General features: G+C 41.6%; 1 protein-coding gene across 1 annotated transcript in view; it reads left to right on the top strand.

The window, feature by feature from the left end:
- The window catches only part of HECW1 (HECT, C2 and WW domain containing E3 ubiquitin protein ligase 1), a gene marked incomplete at its 5' end in the record, with an annotated part of 197,544 nt that overhangs the window by 109,176 nt on the left and 70,947 nt on the right, over positions 1–17,421 (top strand). The window contains 3 exons of the mRNA XM_082044587.1: positions 10,799–10,941; positions 12,962–13,062; positions 14,312–15,658. Of these exons, the coding sequence (XP_081900713.1) occupies positions 10,799–10,941; positions 12,962–13,062; positions 14,312–15,658 (1,591 nt within the window). The remainder of the gene's footprint in view (positions 1–10,798; positions 10,942–12,961; positions 13,063–14,311; positions 15,659–17,421) is intronic.

Genomic DNA, 17,421 nt, shown 5'->3' with positions numbered 1-17,421 from the left:
TCAGGCAGCTTTTCATCTGTGTCATGTACTATTGATGAGCATCTTCATTTCACAGACCATTTCAATACTGTTCAGCACGAGTTATCCTGACTTAGAGCTACTCTTTCATTGCTCTATTTTGCAGTACTTTGTACAAGAGGACATAAGGAAATGGAAATTTCAAGTAGCTTGGGACATTTTGACACTTGCAGCAAGCCTCTGCATGAGGTGGAAGAGCCCTCACACAGAGAATTGTTCACTGAGGCTAAAGCTCAAGTGGTATCTTCTGCTGGTAGAGAGGGGTCATTTTGTGATGTTTCTGTATGTTTTCACGTGCTCACAGAAGCATAAGATCAGATTCTGCTAAGCCAAAGTGCTGGATATTGTCATGTATAATAATGACAAATGATAAGTACTTTGGAGGAAGTCCAGACAAGCTACTGATGGTGTCTAGGACTCTACAGGGTCAGTGAGGAGAAGGCAGCTGCAGAAAATGACAAATGTCTTCAGACAGGGAACTTGCTACAGATTCAGGGTTGAAGGTCCTGCTTGTTTTCTTACTTCTTTCTGGCTCTAGTTTCAGACTGGTGCATTCTTCAGCGACATCTGTACTGTTAAATGAAATAAGTGAGTTCCTGGAGACTGTGTGCCACTGGGCGGCTTGACTTTAAACTGCTAAGTTAAGCAGACATTGCTCTGGCAGTCCACACGGTTGCAAGGGCATAGTGGTGAGTTGTCCTACTATGCTGATTTGAGGTAAAACACAAAGGAAATGTCAAAAGGAAGGGCCCACTTCCTAAATCTTCTGTACATCTGATATTAATAGAATTGAGAAGGGTGAATGTTGATCATATCTCTTCTAATACTGATATTAGAAAAGTAATGACGCTATTCCTATGTTGTTTTATATTGAGACAATGTGTCTGTAGTCACATTCTTTGGAAAAGGCTCCTTTAAGAAGATTTAATCTGTCAGCAAACAGGAAAGCGATAGTTCAGACAAGCAATAGAGACCACGAAGAATCATAAGCAACAAAGCAAAGTGGTGAAAAAAAGCAGTTCACGTACTACCAGCTGGTTAGCAAATTCTCATGATGGTTTTGCAAATAAAGGACTTCAGGCCTCTGGATTTTCCCTTAGATATATTTATGGAATTTCTTTCTTAACTGTGACAGTTTGAGCTAACTGCTACTTCAGTTTTTGTTCATTTGCTTGTGACTGGATAGAGACCCTCAAGGAATGGGCAATGAGATAAGTACAAAAATTGGCTTTTGCAACCATCCAGCGTATTTAAAGTAGTAGGAAGTGTCATCCATTAAATGATGCACTGAATTTAATCTCTGATAATTCTAGATCTGGAAGAGTAGATTGTTTTAAAGTGGGAGCCCAGTACTAGGATACAAGCTATCTCAACTCCCTGCATCTTCACTGTTTGTTTCTTTGCCTTGGACTTTACAAATATTGTTAAGTTATAGCTGAGGCACAAAATACTGTTTGGGGTGGTTGCTTTATCACTCTGAAGGTAGCTGCATTTCACTGGTGAATTAATTGATGTGTGTAAGCAGACATGTTCAATACTCTGTTGCAAGAGCACTTCACAAATAGTAGTTAATGTGTCAGATCTGATAAACAGAATTACAGTATTTTCACATGTGTAACTTCTACTCAGCACCTCGGATAACCCGCAACCTTTCAAAAAATACTGCACTTGAATAAATTCTCACGTAACCTGTCTCTTCAGATTACTAACACAAAATCAGAAGAACAAAACAGTCAGGGGCTCGAATGCCAGAGGGAGGTGGTTTGGGGAGAGAGGGCTTCTGTAATGCAGGCTGTTGTCCATGATAGAAACACTGGGCTTGGATGCTGCCTGCAAGGATGCCAAGGTGACATGAATGCAACTGACTGACCGCTGGTTTGCATCTGCTTTTCTCATGCTATGTGGCTTCATAACTTGGGCACTGATTCTGTGATCATGAATGCTGGGCTGGTATATGGTGGACCACCCAACACTACTGAGATTGAAAGACACTTTGTCAAAGTAGCCAGATCGTGCGGTATGGGGTTTAGATTAGCTTTCTGCTTCTCTTGGGGCTTTATGTTGGCTTTATGTGATGGTTGCTACCTGATTTAGCACATACCTAGAACGATGCAAGCAGGGGATACTTGATCAAAAATTAATCTTTCCAGAACAAAGTTAAACCATTAACTATGCTTTAATATATTTGAGTCAACTGTATGAATTTAAACAAAAGCAGGTTATATTTGATCTGATTTTCATCTAATATTTGGAGCACTACATGCTAACTGTCCTACCATGGCCTCACAGAATCATTGTGATTTCAGCAGAAGCCCAACGTATGAAAAGAGCAACAGGAGTGTCATACTGATAGAACTACTTATTTATTGTTTAACTTAGATAACCTTTTCCCCCCTTCCACTGGCAGATACAAAAAATCTGCAGCAGAAACTTGGAGGCCTTTAAACCTAAGCTTAAGTCCAATATAGGTGCAGTGAAATGCAGATCAGTATGAGTTTTGCCGAAGGTGTCATTGGGACTGAGTAAAGCCTATTAAGTGGTAGCTGCACATATGGCCAGGCAAAGTGTAAAACATAGTTTGACTACACAGAAAAGCTGTGATTTTACAGCTGCAGTTTTTTGACTATCTGGTGATGACTGAAGTGTGAAAGCCCAAGACAACTTCCGTTTCTTCAGGAATGGGTTATGTTGTGAAAAATATGTCTAGATTTTAATATCTTATTCTTCTAGTAAAGCATTTTAATTGCAGCTTCTGTGTGTAGAAGACTATCAGTCTTGCTAATCTTGTACATTTGTGCTCATGAGCGTCCTCAAATATTTTCAGTCTAGGCTGTGTGAATAAATTGTATACAATGTGTGAGAGATGAAGAAAAAACCCTGACTCTTTAAGCAATGTTTGCACCTGTTTATCCAGAAGTTCTTTTAAATTTCTGATGTCTTAGGGCTGAATTTTGTCCTTAATAACGTAAGAGATATCTTGCAAAACTATCTAAGCTATCAGAGAGAATTCCTGATGAGACTATTAACTAGTAACTCTGAGTGTTGTCAAATACATTATATGGATGGGAAGGACATTTTATTCCTTGTCTCCCATACAGAGAGGTAGTGAATCTGAGAGAGAAATCTAGGAAGCCAGTTTACTGAAGGCCCTATCTAACTTTGAAGGAATTCAGTAGAAAGGATTGAATCCGACCTTAGAACAGCAACACTTGTTTATCTTCACCCCTTGTACTGTAAGGGAAAAAAACAAAACAAGACAAAACCAAAAACAACCTACCATTGTGTGTTGCCAGAATAAGGTACCACATTGAATCTGGCACCCTGCAGTCACTGCTCAATTCCAGGACTCTGAGGGTATGTATAGGCAGCAGTGGAGCTCTGTGCTTGACACTATTGACTCTGCAATGTTTTGTATTGTCATCGAAGAGTACTGTAGTAAGTTTAAGAAACTGGAATTCCCCACAAGCTTATCCCGTTGTTCATATGAGTAGTGTTGTGTGGGACAGCAGTGATATGTAGAGGAGGTTTTTGAATGGGGAGCAGAATAATACAGATGGAGAGTGGTGAGTGCTTTCATAGTGTTTCACTGGAGTATTTGAAATGAAAAACCCACTAATGAAATATTCAGCTGAAAGACTAAATCTGTCTTCATCCATCAAATGTAATTTACAGCCTTTTAAGATTTACTTCTGCTTGTATCGTCCCTGTGGCATGATGGATATCACAAATAAATTTTCTTTTTAATTATATTGCTTGTTCAACTCCAAATCAAGAGCCTAATTCTTCCTGTCACCAACGTATTAATTTACGTACCTTTCACCAGCTGTTATACTGACTATTTTTAAAGAACTTGACTTGCACTTGATTTGTCCAAGTGGTGCTAATGGACGTACTCTGTTCATTTCAACAGCTTCCTCAATAGAGTTATTGAGAGCTGATCACTGTGATTTGTCCGTATTCAGGGGTGCAAATAATATTAGTAAAACTAAAACATGGGAATTAATCATCGTCATTAGTTGCTTTTCTACGAAGACTATTCTCAAGCTCTAGAAATTCTATTCTCTATTCTATTATCTCATAAATGGATGCAGATGAATTCTACCAGGTCAGCATTAGGATGTGCCTTCTTTCTTTAGCATATATAAGTCAAGCATTAAACCCCCACAAGATCTATTCACATTAAGAAACTTATTAATCATCTGTGTATGTAAAACCATTGTTGGGTCTGGAAGCAAGAGGCACTGAGAAGCAGGTTCCTGCCTGAAACCCCTTCGGTGGTGTTCGCTACAGTGTTTTCAGATCTTGCTCAAAAATGGCAGCAGTAGTGTTAAACCAGGTATGTATTTAGGTCATTAAGATAGTGCGAGAATATGAATGTGTCAGCTGATCCTAGGTAGCTTTGATTCTGATTTGTGTCTCTGTGGGAGTGAATCTGCAGGTGGTGGCTGTGTAAAATCTGTGTAAATGAGAGGAGAATCCTAATGACTTACTACTGACCAGAGCCAAAACTGATGATACACTGTTCACCCCCAGAATACTTAATATGTTAATGCCGTTCTCTCCATCATACCACTTTTGCTCTTCCCTCTCCCTCCCTTCTCTGGAAATATGGAATATTATTTATATAGAAATAATTAATAATGTCTTGTTGATTTTTAGTACCTGATAAAATATCAACTAAAGCTTTTCTTTTAGATGGGGCATTTTAAGGCTGTGACTGGTACAGATTCTCCAGTGTCTAACAAGATATGCTATAAGGCTGCAGCTTTTCTCTTAGTGAGGAATTAATAGGGTCTGTCTTATCCCACTGCCTCTTTTCATTAAATGTGTAGGAACAAAGCAATAATTGTATCTCTTGCCACTCTTAGCAAGTGGGACAGGCATTGACAAATGGCTAAAGAAGAGGGGAAAGTAGAGATGCAATGGCTTTGCTTCTAGGGCACGTCTGTTTCCTCCTAGCCATCATAATTCCAGAGGGATGCAAGAACATCCTAAAAAGGAAATGAAGAAGACACTGAGAAAATCATACAAATACCAACTTATTCTATGGATTGTGGTTCTTCATGACTCAATGAATCCATCTACAATAGTATTTTTCTTCTGTTCCAGAGAGCAGTTTCAAAGCAAATCTCCTCATCTCCCCACTAAAGACACCACTTGGCAGTCTTAAAGTGCATGGGCTGAATTACTCTTAGCAGAAAGTAAGCCAAGAGATGTGCTTCAGGAGGGCACCTAACACTTTTTAGATGATAATGGGAGTTCAATCCAGGGCACCAGCCTGGAGTTACTTCATTGTAAAACCCTTGCAACATGTCTGGATGTGGTCATCAGGTGCACAGCACCAGCTGCTTTGCCCTCCAGATCTGGTCCTGTTGTACCACACATCTTCCTGATGCAGACATGGCCTATGGCCACAGGCCTATGGCCACAGGTCAGGAAGCATCAGTCACCACAAGGCCTCCTTCCTTACCTCTGTTCATGACATGTGCTTTTTCCCCCAGTATCATAGGGTATAAACTGGAACACAGGAGGTTCCACTCAAATATGAGAAGAAACTTCTTCACAGTGAGGGTGACAGAGCACTGGAACAGGCTGCCCAGGGAGGTTGTGGAGTCTCCTACTCTGGAGACATTCAAAACCCACCTGGACACCTTCCTGTGTAACCTCATCTGGGTGTTCCTGCTCCGGCAGGGGGATTGGACTAGATGATCTTTCAAGGTCCCTTCCAATCCCTAACATTGCGTGATCTTCAGTCATTCCTTCTGTTCAGACTTCCTGCACATAGCTTTCTTTTAGGAATACACCTAACATAACCATTTCTTATAACAGTCCTAATACATTTCTAGAGAAAAATAAAAAGGTTTTCTCCCCCTCTGGAGCTCAGCACTCAGAGCTTCCATATACTCTCTTCCAAGCCCCTAACTCTGGAAGTTTTCCATTCTGGGATACTTCCAGCCCAGACACAGGGGCAGCTGGTTGACCACCTCATCCTTCCAGTGGTGCTCCTCATTGCGAGGGTGTCCATGATCCCCAGTCACCTACATCTAACCTGTAAACAGGAGCCCTCTCATCCCTAGGCAGTAAGGATCAAACAAGGGGACAGCTGATACAGTGATAAACCACATGGACAAGATGGGCTCTAAGACTGTTTCTGGGGCCAGGCACCCTGTGAGAAACAGGTTGTTCATAATGGTAATTTCTTGGCAGTTTTGTAGAGGCAATCTGCTGTCTCCTCTGTGGAGTGTGCTGTGTCGTGTCATCTCAAGTTCTAAGAGTCATTTTGTACCAAGCAACAGTCGATGTGATGTGCAGGGTAATGCACTGTGACTAATGCAACGTTGTAAGCAATTACTGATTTGGGCTAATCAGAGAAGAGAGATTTAGCTTTTTGTTTGTTATCCATTCGCTCCGTGACTATAAATTTTGAGTCCAGTGATACCTTGTAAGAGTTTTTATCCTCATGTTTTGTAGAATGCATTTTACTTGAATTTTGGTTAAGGATAGAGTAAAAATATCAAGTTCTAGCCATCGCTTACAATTTTTGTGGATTGTCTTCCCAGGTGTCCAGTTTTCTACTGTTATCCAAATAAATACATAATCAGTCATGAGACAAACTCTTTTGCTTTGGTGGGGCTTTAGGCTTGAAGCTATAGCTGGTTTGGTAGATGAGTTTGCACCTGTGCTGAAATCAATGAGTTCCTTTGAAAGTTTTATATTCACGCACAAAGACATCCTCAGACAAAGTCACAAATTATATCCATGGAGCCATTGTCAAGTTTTGTGGACCTTTGGACAGGTGGAGAGGCTAAACCTTTTGAAGAAGTTAAGTACGGACATCAGAATTTTAAAACTGCCAGAAATTACCTTTTCACTTTGTTCTTTGACTGTGGAAAAAGCCCTTTTATGTAAACTTCAGGACAGCCTGCTACAGTTATTCTCAGTGTAAGCTTTAGTTTAGTGTCTTTGGATTCCAGCAGGTTCCATGAAGTTCTTGACCAGGCCTCCAGAGTTTGCACTAATGGTAATGATGCAAGGAACTTAAATTTTTGTGGAAAAAAACCCAACCAATGAACAATCCCACAGAATGAGCTGTGACCCCAATGACAGCTTAAAGATTGCTGTCTTAGATTTTGAAAGGAAATGTATGGTAGGTGATACCAGCAGCAAAACATGCAAGAATCTGGCTTCAAGGAGTGACTGTCAGAAAAATCAGATGTCTTTTGAAAATAATATACTTGGGCACATTGTACTAAAGCCTTTGTATTCTTGTTTTTCTGCAACTGTGACATTATATTTATTTTTAATGTGAAAGCTTAATTTCTGAGTTAATTCTTTAATACTAAGAGTTGTGATAACAAGAAAAGTTCCAAATAATGGAAGGCTTAACAATAAAAAATTGTGATAGTGGCATCAAAAATAGCAACAGACTTATTCTTAAAATGCAGTACTTTTGGTTATCAGTGGTATAGTTTGTGGGCACATATAAGAAGCCACATCAAGCTTTCCTTATCCTGAAGAAGAGTTGGTTCTTATTTCTGTTGTGATCTTGTAGCTCCTTTTCTCACCTCTCCTTGGGATGAATTATTAATCATATCAGTGAGTGTGAACCCACTGCAGAATTTATAATTGGTGTCTTCTTTTTTTTTCAACTCAGAGATGAAGCTCACAATGTCATCTTCACAAAGTGGCCATTTCTCTGTGACAATTAGCAAATACTATGCAAGGAAAGGGTGCCATTTATTACAGCAGTAATATAATACTAATGTATTATGATAGTTAAATTGGAGAAGACCGTGAAACGCAGTGTCCTTTCTCTTCCAGACAGATAGCATAGTAAAGGCTGAGGCTTGAACAGTGTAAATGCAGCCATTGTTTTGTGGCTAAGGTACAGGGGCCAGCACTTGTCAGAAAAGAAGATGAACAAAGAGAGCGAATTTAGGGTTTGATGGTGGTTTCCTTCCACATCCAAAAAAGACAGTCTCATCTTCAAAAATCACATGAACCTGCATGTTTTCAAAAGTGATTGACGACTTTTGAAATTGAGTTTATAAATTTTTTGAGTCCTCAAACCTAGGTGTTTTGCTGGGATCCATTTTTCAAGGGGCCAGAGGTCAGTGTGTTCTGCAAACAAGGATTCCTTGGGGCTTTTCAGTGTGGATGGCTTGAGCCTGAGGCATCCACAGTCAGAGATTGACTTAGGAAAATCTTTTCCATTAAGGATTAAACTAGATGAGAGCAACAGCAGGAGCAAGTGTATAGATAATGGAAAAGTGAATGCTGTAAAATTATCACCATTTTACAAGATGTCTGCAAACCTGTTTCACTGAGTTCACTTTTGATCTTAAACTGCAGTTGTTTCCAAAAGGTAAAACCTTTGAGTTCTGCCACAAGACACTTCTGGTCTTAAAGGCTTAATCGTTTTTCCAAGATGCTGATGTTTTTTATGTGTCAGAACATTCTCCTAGCAGAAGCACTGGGCAACTGTGACCATAGACGGGGGGCTGGTCACAGGGCAGTCTCGTATATCCCTAAATGCAATGGTTGAGAGGTGATGGAATTGGAACACAATTTGATTTTACATCATTATCCCTGTGCATCTGAGAGGGGCTGCTGGTCAAGGAAAAAAGGACAGTTCCGTTGGTTGATTCCAACACACCTTGCTCCATGCATCCGTACTGTCTGCTCAGGTGCTGATAGTTGCTCTGGAAAACCTCAATGTGTTTCTTGTGCAAGAAAGGAACTGTCAGACGGCATTCCATCTGAAATGGAAACAAATGTCTGTGCAGATTCTGATTTTCTTGAGAGTGGTACAAGACAAAATATTAATAATATAGGAAGGTGCAGACCATTAACCCTATGTTTTACTTTCCACTTATGAACAGTTCAGCATTTTAGCTGTGTGTGTGTGTGTGTGGTCTAACCCACGGAGACTTTTTTTTGTAATATAGGTGTCAACAGCATACTAGTGGAGAATTTCTTAAACGGCAAGTTGCTGTACATTACAATAACCTCATTTGGTTAAAAGTTAATTCCCTTCTTCTGCTTTCCTTGTAAGTGTCATGAAGTGGCAGTTGCCCAAGGTTTTTAGCAGGTAAAACAATAATGGTAATACAATTTATTTTTATAAGCAAACCTTCAATATGCATGTGGAATTAATGTTCTCCCCTTTGTTAGGTTTAACCTCTTTGGTAACCTGTTGCAGAGATGTAGAAGAAAATGAGAAGACAACAATGCTTAAGCTGTTATTTTAATTGTATTTCTCTGATTATTTGCATTTTTGCAGGGCCTAATTAACAGAATATCCCACTCGCATTCATTTCACTTGAAGCGGTTTGAACTAAGCATTTCTGAAAATTAGATCATGATTCAATAGAGCAAGCAATTTAGGGCTTAACTCCAGGCCTGATAACCCAGAGCATGATGCTGTTGTGAGGATTGCTTTTGGCAGCAGGAAAGCTAGAAAATCCTTTTATCCATCTCAATATTCACCTACTACAAAAGTTGTCTTCCCGTTCAATACTGACCTTTCAGTTAGGTGAACAGCAGTCTTAACAGTTTTTCTACTCCGGCACACCACAGCAGAGATGTGCTTTTTTTGATTGATGATATTTTAATAGTAGCAGGTCTGTTTGGAAAAAGGATTCAGTGACCTGTATCACCAGCTCCCAGTCTGTACTGAATTTAGCCAATCTAGGAGCAAGCAAGGCAGAGTTATCTAACAGATCTGCTTTTCACTATTATTCCTAAATAGAGCTTTGCTTTCCCTATGGGGACATCTGGACATCTCCGGGTGCCCTGATGCTCCCATGCTTGGAAGCTGTACATGTGAACTTCCTTGTTCCTGCAACCTAAAATTTCACCCTCCTTGTTCCTATATCAGGTTTGCATGCACACAGTCTCTAAAAGCTTATTGAAACATTGCTCACAAATAAAAATAAATGTTCTTAAAGCCACATTAGCTGAGGCGGTGGTCACACGTTTCAAAGCACTTGGTGACAACATTTTGGATGGTGCCATTCTTGTCTTCACCAGTATCAATTGTTCCGGTAGCCTGTGCCGTGGTTTGCCTTCTGGTTTAGGTCTCTGTGGGATCATGGTGAGATCAGGTGAGGATATTGATTCAAATAAACAGTCTATTCAGACTTCTTCCTTTTTACAGTGGCGCAGGGATGAGCAAGAGAGGGAGAGATTTCATGACATATCAGAAAAGCCTGATCTTGTATTCTTCACCTCCTTAGATGCTGACTTCTCAATAGCTGAGGTGTGCCTTACAACTGAAGTACCACAAACAGCCGGTCAAATGCAAAGAGGACTAATCTCACTTGGAGGGAAGCGCTAGCTAAACATCTGTCCGGTCTGCCAGCTCAATTGTACTTATTTGCAGCTATATAAAGTTTTTAGAACTTTAGGAAAAAACATAATATGCGCAGTTGCATTTAGACTGATAATCATTGCTAGGGCAGAGTTCATTACGTTTCTGCAGATGTGTTGCCCTTACAGTCAGCAAGCCTTGTTGGATAGTACTATGACATGGATAAATGAAATTCCTCCACTCCCTGAGCCTGATTCTGCAGCATTACTCAATACCTGTAGGGTGTTTCCACCTGCCTGCTGTGAGGCCAAGCTCTTTTTATTTTGCAGGCCTGTGCCTTGAGATCCAAGGACTGTTTCTGTCCCGTGAAAAATGTAGAGGCTTACAGAGGTCGATAAGCTGCTAGCAGGTGTGTGTTGTTGTGGCCCAGCCACCAGCTTCATGTTCTGTGTTCTTCCTTTGTTGCAGCAATTCAGCTTTGTCTCCCTGCCCACGGATGTCCTGGAAATAGAAGTTAAAGACAAATTTGCGAAGAGCCGACCGATCATCAAGCGTTTCCTTGGAAAACTCTCTATGCCAGTTCAGCGCCTCTTAGAAAGACATGCCATAGGGTAAATTTGCTGCTTATGCTACTTTCCATTGTTTAACAAGTGTGTTGCTGTTTTGAAGTCCCTGGTGATATATCATTATAGTTGATATAATGATGTTGAGGGGGAGTTATTAAACTGACAGTTGTCTGATGAATGATGTTGATCGTAATTAGAATTTATAGGACTATGGGCCCAACAAAGAATTCCCTTTATAACCCTATCCATTGCATTTTGAAAAATGAGAGCTGGCATTTAGGAAAGAAAATTGTTTTGTGTGTATCATGGCTGCAAATCTGGAGAGTGCAATATTTTCAATTTGAATATTATTTTAATTTTATCAACAGGCTGTTTACATGTTTCAGAGAATTATCTATGGGCTAAAATCATGCCAGATCTGTTCCTTCTCCCTTTTATTTCGGGATAGTGGAAATATTGTAAAAACTACTTGTGGCATGTTGTAACTAAATCTTTCTGACCCTACCCTGCTGCCAAGGAATAACTGGTTCACTTGATTTCACCAAACCCGCCCTGCTTCCCCTTTGCATGAAAGTCCTGGGAAGGTTTGTGCTGCCAAAGTAACAAACCAATTTTAGGAAGATGGATAGTATGCAGACAAAGCCAAAAAAATAGCCCTAAACTACACGGTTCAGACCTTGAGGAGCAAGGAGAGAAAGCGTCATCTACTGAGGAGAGCACAGACAATGCCATTCCCAAGAAGGTGTTTTTGAAAATCAGATCTCAGTTCAGCAGAACTGCAGGAAGCTAAACTTGTTGGAAGCATTTTTGAACAGCTGGTTCAGAAACTGGCTGTGATACTGACAGCTGAATCTTCCAGAAGGGATTAAGCTACCTCCCTGTTTCTCAAGTGGGGAAGACCGAGTAGCTTTTTAGAAACCAGATGGAAAAGACCAGCTTGGGGAAAGTAGAGCCCTATAATTGATATCACTGGTTTCCCTCTGTATGAGAAGATTTCTCATCATCTTCTGATTATATCTTCCTATTTTACTTTCTTATTGTAAACACTGTCTATCTAAGGATACAGTTTGCCAAGAGTAGTGCCTCCAACCTGCACCTAGATCTGGCTTAGTTTTAATGCCACAGTGGCTTTTAAGTCTCAGGCAAACTCAGTGAGAAGGATATGCAGAAGTTCAGAAAGATCATACACAAATCTTGAGATTGTCTCATTTATATGAGTTTCTGATGCATGTGAAACTAGCCTAGCAAATACATTGTGCCCAACTAGAAGTGAACTATATTTCTTCAAAAGATGTATAAATATTACTATTTAGCAAACCCTTTACACTCAAAAATGCTTTGCAAACATTGATTCAGCCTCATTTTGGGCAGCTGGGAAGTTAATCTCTTCTATAGTTTCATTCTGTTCTGAGGGGTGGATGAAGTATGGCAAAGGGAGGGACCTGCACAAGGACAGAATGGAGTCATTGATCAACCTTGTCAGGAAGGTGTTCTCCTGATATTTCAGCTTCATAGAGGTAAGAGGGGTGAAAGAGATGAAGAGCAGTCATTCAGCCAGTGTGCAAAGAGAAGGTGGTAAGCGGGGACTGGCCTGTACAGGACTTTGAAAGAAAGGACAGGAAAGCTGAATTTTATGCAGATGGCGAAGGGAAGGAAATACAGACATGCAAGATTCTACAGAAGGGTAGATATGGTCATATCAGCAAGCAAGTGAAGTCTTGTTACAATAGCTGAAGTGGGAGTTGTTTGCTTCCCATGTCGATATTTTCATACCCATACTGCAGAAGTTCCATTCCCACCGTTCTCTCTCTATATATGCATACATGCTTGTGTATCCCAGAAGCCTGTCTTGTTCACTGACACAGCTGTTCCATTGTAATTGAAGACATTGTCCTCTCCTTTTCTGCCATTCGTTCTCTCGTATGCAAGTCAACATGCCCTCATGGCTGGGTTGAATAGCCTTTGAAAAATGTTATATATTTTTGTGGGACATAGCAGCTTTATCTATGCACAGTAGATGTTGGGTAGGTTATAGTCTATTCTGACAATAGTTGTTTTCTTTCAGGGACAGGGTTGTAAGCTACACTCTGGGGCGCAGGCTTCCTACAGATCATGTCAGTGGCCAGCTGCAGTTCCGATTTGAGATAACTTCTTCCATCCATCCAGGTAATTGTCAGTCTAAACCCATCATTTATCTAGATTTTATTTTTGCTTTGCATTATTTCTCCCCAGAAATCTGAATTCATTCCTGGCTGCTCTGGGACTTTAGGTACAGTCATGAGCAAAGGGAAGTGCATAAAGTCCCCGATCACAGGATGCATCATGAGTCACAACTTCTCCCTGTTTCCCCTTAGCTTAGAGCTACTGGTGTCTCTTATACCCCTGTTCTTGGCTGCTTCAAATATTCTGCGACATCACTGGGAGAGAAGAAGGTAGAAAACTAGAATCTCATCTGCTTCTTTATCACTTATCCTGGGGAAGCGCTAGATGGGCTGTAATCTGTAGAGTCATCTGCACTTTGTCAGTAAAAATGGAGAATGTAATAGTAGAGATTATTAGAAACTTTCTCATTTTGATTATTTTTAATGAAAAAAAGTAGAACAAAAAATAATTCAATGTTCCCCTCCATCCCTCCCTTTTGGTTTGATTTTGGTTCACATTCTCTTGTAGTTACTAGGAAGTCACTGTCATGATGGTGTAAGTTTGAACCTTGGTTTTCGTGTCGAAGTCTCAACAGCATTGCCTGGGGACTTTTTGCCTCTCTATGGTAGTGCCCTCTCAGGTACACTTTGTCAAGCCAACAGGAGCTGCATTACTGGTTGGAAATCGTGATCTGCCCCTTGCTGGAAAGCCCTGACTTCTGTCTTTTGACTTTTTGGATGGTATGAAAGAGCCCAAGTTGTCTGGCATCTGGGAGGAGGTGGTACAAATGAAGATCACATCAAAGGATATTTTGGGGAAGGTTTTCACCTTTCAGGGGTCTGAAAAATCAGGTTTTTTAAGTTCTCTGTTGTGGAGTCCTGTTAGCTTCAGCATGACAAGAAAAATGTCATTAAAACTTCAGGGAAGGCTTCCTTGTCATGCCCATGATATTCCCTCGAATGCCAGTTGACTCAAAGAACGCGTTACCTTCAGGTTGTGTTGCAAGGAGGCAGGGTGCTACATGCAGATTACCACCATGAGCAAGCCCTATGATTTTTAAATTCACTTTACAAAGACTGCCTAGGAAAAAAAAGAAAAAAAAAAAACAGCATTTCTTGATTAGTTGCTCAGTTGCCCACTCATTTCATGCTCTAATTTATGCTTTTGATTTTCTCAGATTGCTGTGGATGTCTGTGCCCCCATAGCCAAGCTTTGGGTTCAATCACCACTTCTTTTCAACAGAGTAAGTAATTTACTTTTCTGTCTCATACAGATGATGAAGAGGTCTCCATTAGTGCAGATCCTGAGCCAGCTAACCTCCAGGAAAGCCCTGTGAACAACCCCACAGAGGAAAGCCTCGGTGAGCCTCCATGCATCAACACAGTGACCTCAGAAAGTACAGCTCCAGAACATCTAAATGGATACGGTGTGAACAGTGTCGACAGCCCAGGGGCTGTCAAACAACCTGGGGAAGTCAACCAGAACAGCTTAAATGAAGAGCTAGCAGGAGATGGGGAGGTTGATGCGCTGCTGGTTCCTGAGCCCTTGGAATCCATCCCGGGAGAAGTGCTGCCTTCTACGAGCGCTACGGACCTCACAGAGCAGCTGGCTCTGCTGGCTTGCATGTCTCCTCCTGAGACTGAAGTTAGGGAAAATAACAAAGTCAATTCTGGTACTCAGGGAGATGGTGGAGTAGTTATTAATGAGGTGAGTGCAGATGTACATGCTGGCAAGGACATGGATAAGAGTCAGGAAGAAGAAGGGGCTTCAGCCCAGGAGGAGGAAGATAACAAACTACAACTGAGGACGACAGCAAAGAGGAAAAACAGGCCATGCTCTCTGCCTGTGTCTGAACTTGAGACAGTCATAGCTTCAGCTTGCGGTGAGCCAGAGACCCCTCGCACGCACTACATACGGATCCACAACCTGCTCCACAGCCTGCCCTCGGCACAGATGAGCAGCGATGGGGAAGAAGAGCAAGATGGTTGCAACGGCGGGGAGAACGATGAGGAGTCTACAGTCAAGGAAGCATTGGAGAAGGAGGTGGTCAGTGAGAGTGAGACAGTGGCAGCAGAGCCTCCTCTGGAAAACGAGGCCGAAGAGAACTTCAGCCAGAGCACGGTGCCTCCTGGGACCTTGGATGAGCAACTCTCTGACTTAAATGAAGGGCTGTTGGATGGGGAACACTCCAGGACAGGAAGTGAGAGCGAGTCAAGCTCTAGGCCCAATGGTGACAATGAATGTGAGGCGTGTGACACCTCTTGCTACAGCCCGTCTTGCTACAGCACTTCCTGCTACAGTACCTCCTGCTACAGCACTTCTTGCTACAGCACCTCCTGTTACGACAGTAACAATCGCTTCTCCAGCCATACCCGCTTCTCCTCCGTCGACAGTGCAAAGATTTCTGAGAGCACGGTGTTTTCCTCACAGGATGATGAGGAAGAGGAGAACAGTGCTTTTGAGTCAGTGCCAGATTCAGTACAGAGCCCTGAGCTGGACAGGGAGCAAGTGGATGGCTCCTCCCAGTGGCCAGATGAACTAGTAGCTCATGGTGGGAATCCACAAAGAGCCACAGAGAGTCTAGACACCCCAATAGCAGGTCCAAGCAGCAGAAGAGAAGGTTAGATCCTGAGAATCGATGCGCTAAGCAACCCTGATTATCTGGATGTCACAGAAGGCATCAAATAATCAAGGTTTCAGATAGCTCACGGTTTATTTCACACAAATCCGGGGGCTGTGAGCTGGGCCAGATGTCAGGGAGGGTTGGATAATTGAGCCTGTCCTTAAAAATCCCAGCAAAACCAAATAAATCAGATGGCGATCTGTATATGTGGATTCCTGTAGATATACATGCATCATTATAAAAATCAAGATTAGCTACTGTAGTTATGTGACAGATCAGCATTATCACATCCACCAACTCATTCCTTATTTCTTGGGATTGTTCCATTTCACGTATCTGATGTGCTGCCATGTCTCTGATAGTCAGCGAGAGGACCAGCTTGTGCTTGTCAAGGGACAGATATGCTGATTTACACCAGCTAAAGATCGGGGCCAGCGTCTGTATATGATTGGTAGCTATGCAGAGTCATAAGCATGGATAAATGCAAATATTTGTTTCTTGAACGCAGTTTTCTAGCCCCATTTGTTCCAGTTCCTTGCATATCAAACAAATCTACCTCAGATTTTACAGACCATAGGACAAGTCAACAGAGATTTTTTTTTCTTAGATTCTTTGAAAATTGAACCATACTGAACAAAATTCTCATCTCCGTATCCTTCTCTAGAGAAAAACATACTTAAGAAATATTTTGTCTTTGTAATTTAGGTACTGTTTTTCCCAATCCCTCCAAAGTGTTACATTAAATTCCTCCCTTTGGTAGCTCATTTTATGTCATATGGAGTTACATGAAGGGTGGGTTTGGTCACTCATCTTCAGCTAGTGTATAATTTTTCTCCAGCTGAAGAAGTAAAAGCTTTAGCAGAAGCTAAGGAGTATGCAGTGAGGTGAAGATGTAGTCTTTGCATTCCCAAATGCAAGAGGTAGTCTTTGTATTTCCAAATCCTGAGTCATTTGTCTCCCACTGTAAGTGACACCAAACTAAAATGGCACCAAAAGCGTAAAATATTTGGGGATCACTGGGAAAACCCCAATCAAAGCATCCTTCTACCTTTTCCTTCTCTATTCCAAATTTATTTACCCTCACCTTCTCACTACCACAAACGCTGTCAGAGCAGAAAGGAAGGTGTAAGGGTGGCTTTACACACTGGACTGTTTAAAGACTTTCTGGACAGCTGAGCCTCAGCAATTATTTGGTCTACAGAGCAGAATCTAGCCCAAGGAATTAAATTATCAGAAGTACACAGAGGTATAGAAACCCACAATTTCCTCCCTTACAGGCAAGGGTCTTTGTGTATGATCAGCATTTATGTACAATTATACACCTATGGAGGCACGAGCATGTGTGTGTGTGAGACCATGCTTACAGATTTGATGGTTATTTTGCACTGTGTGCACTTCTGAGGTGGGCTGTGGGGGGAAAGGGTGTCTTCTGCGTATGGATTCAGTACAGCTCCAAGACTGTGCCCCTTGACCCTCAAAGGGCACTGCCGTGTTCATGGTGGCTTGGCTTTGATTAGCTGAGAGGGCGTATGTCTGAAGGGCAGCCCAGCTCTTAGCACTCTTTGATATCACCGGGGTGCTTCAGTAAACGTGCATGTTGCATCGTGACGTGGCAGCTGTTACAAATACAGCAGATGTGGTCACCTCCATCCACTCCAGGTGACTTGCACTACCATGCTTCTGCTGGCTTGGGATAACTATCTTGACTAGGGGAGAGTCAATTGTGGTGAGGTAAGTAAAGAAAAAAAGATGGATGATCT

This window comes from Streptopelia decaocto, assembly GCF_964273445.1.
Source record: "Streptopelia decaocto genome assembly, chromosome: 2".
NCBI lineage: Eukaryota > Metazoa > Chordata > Aves > Columbiformes > Columbidae > Streptopelia > Streptopelia decaocto.
The sequence above is the reverse complement of the archived record's forward strand: the minus strand, read 5'-3'. Positions and strand labels throughout refer to the sequence as shown.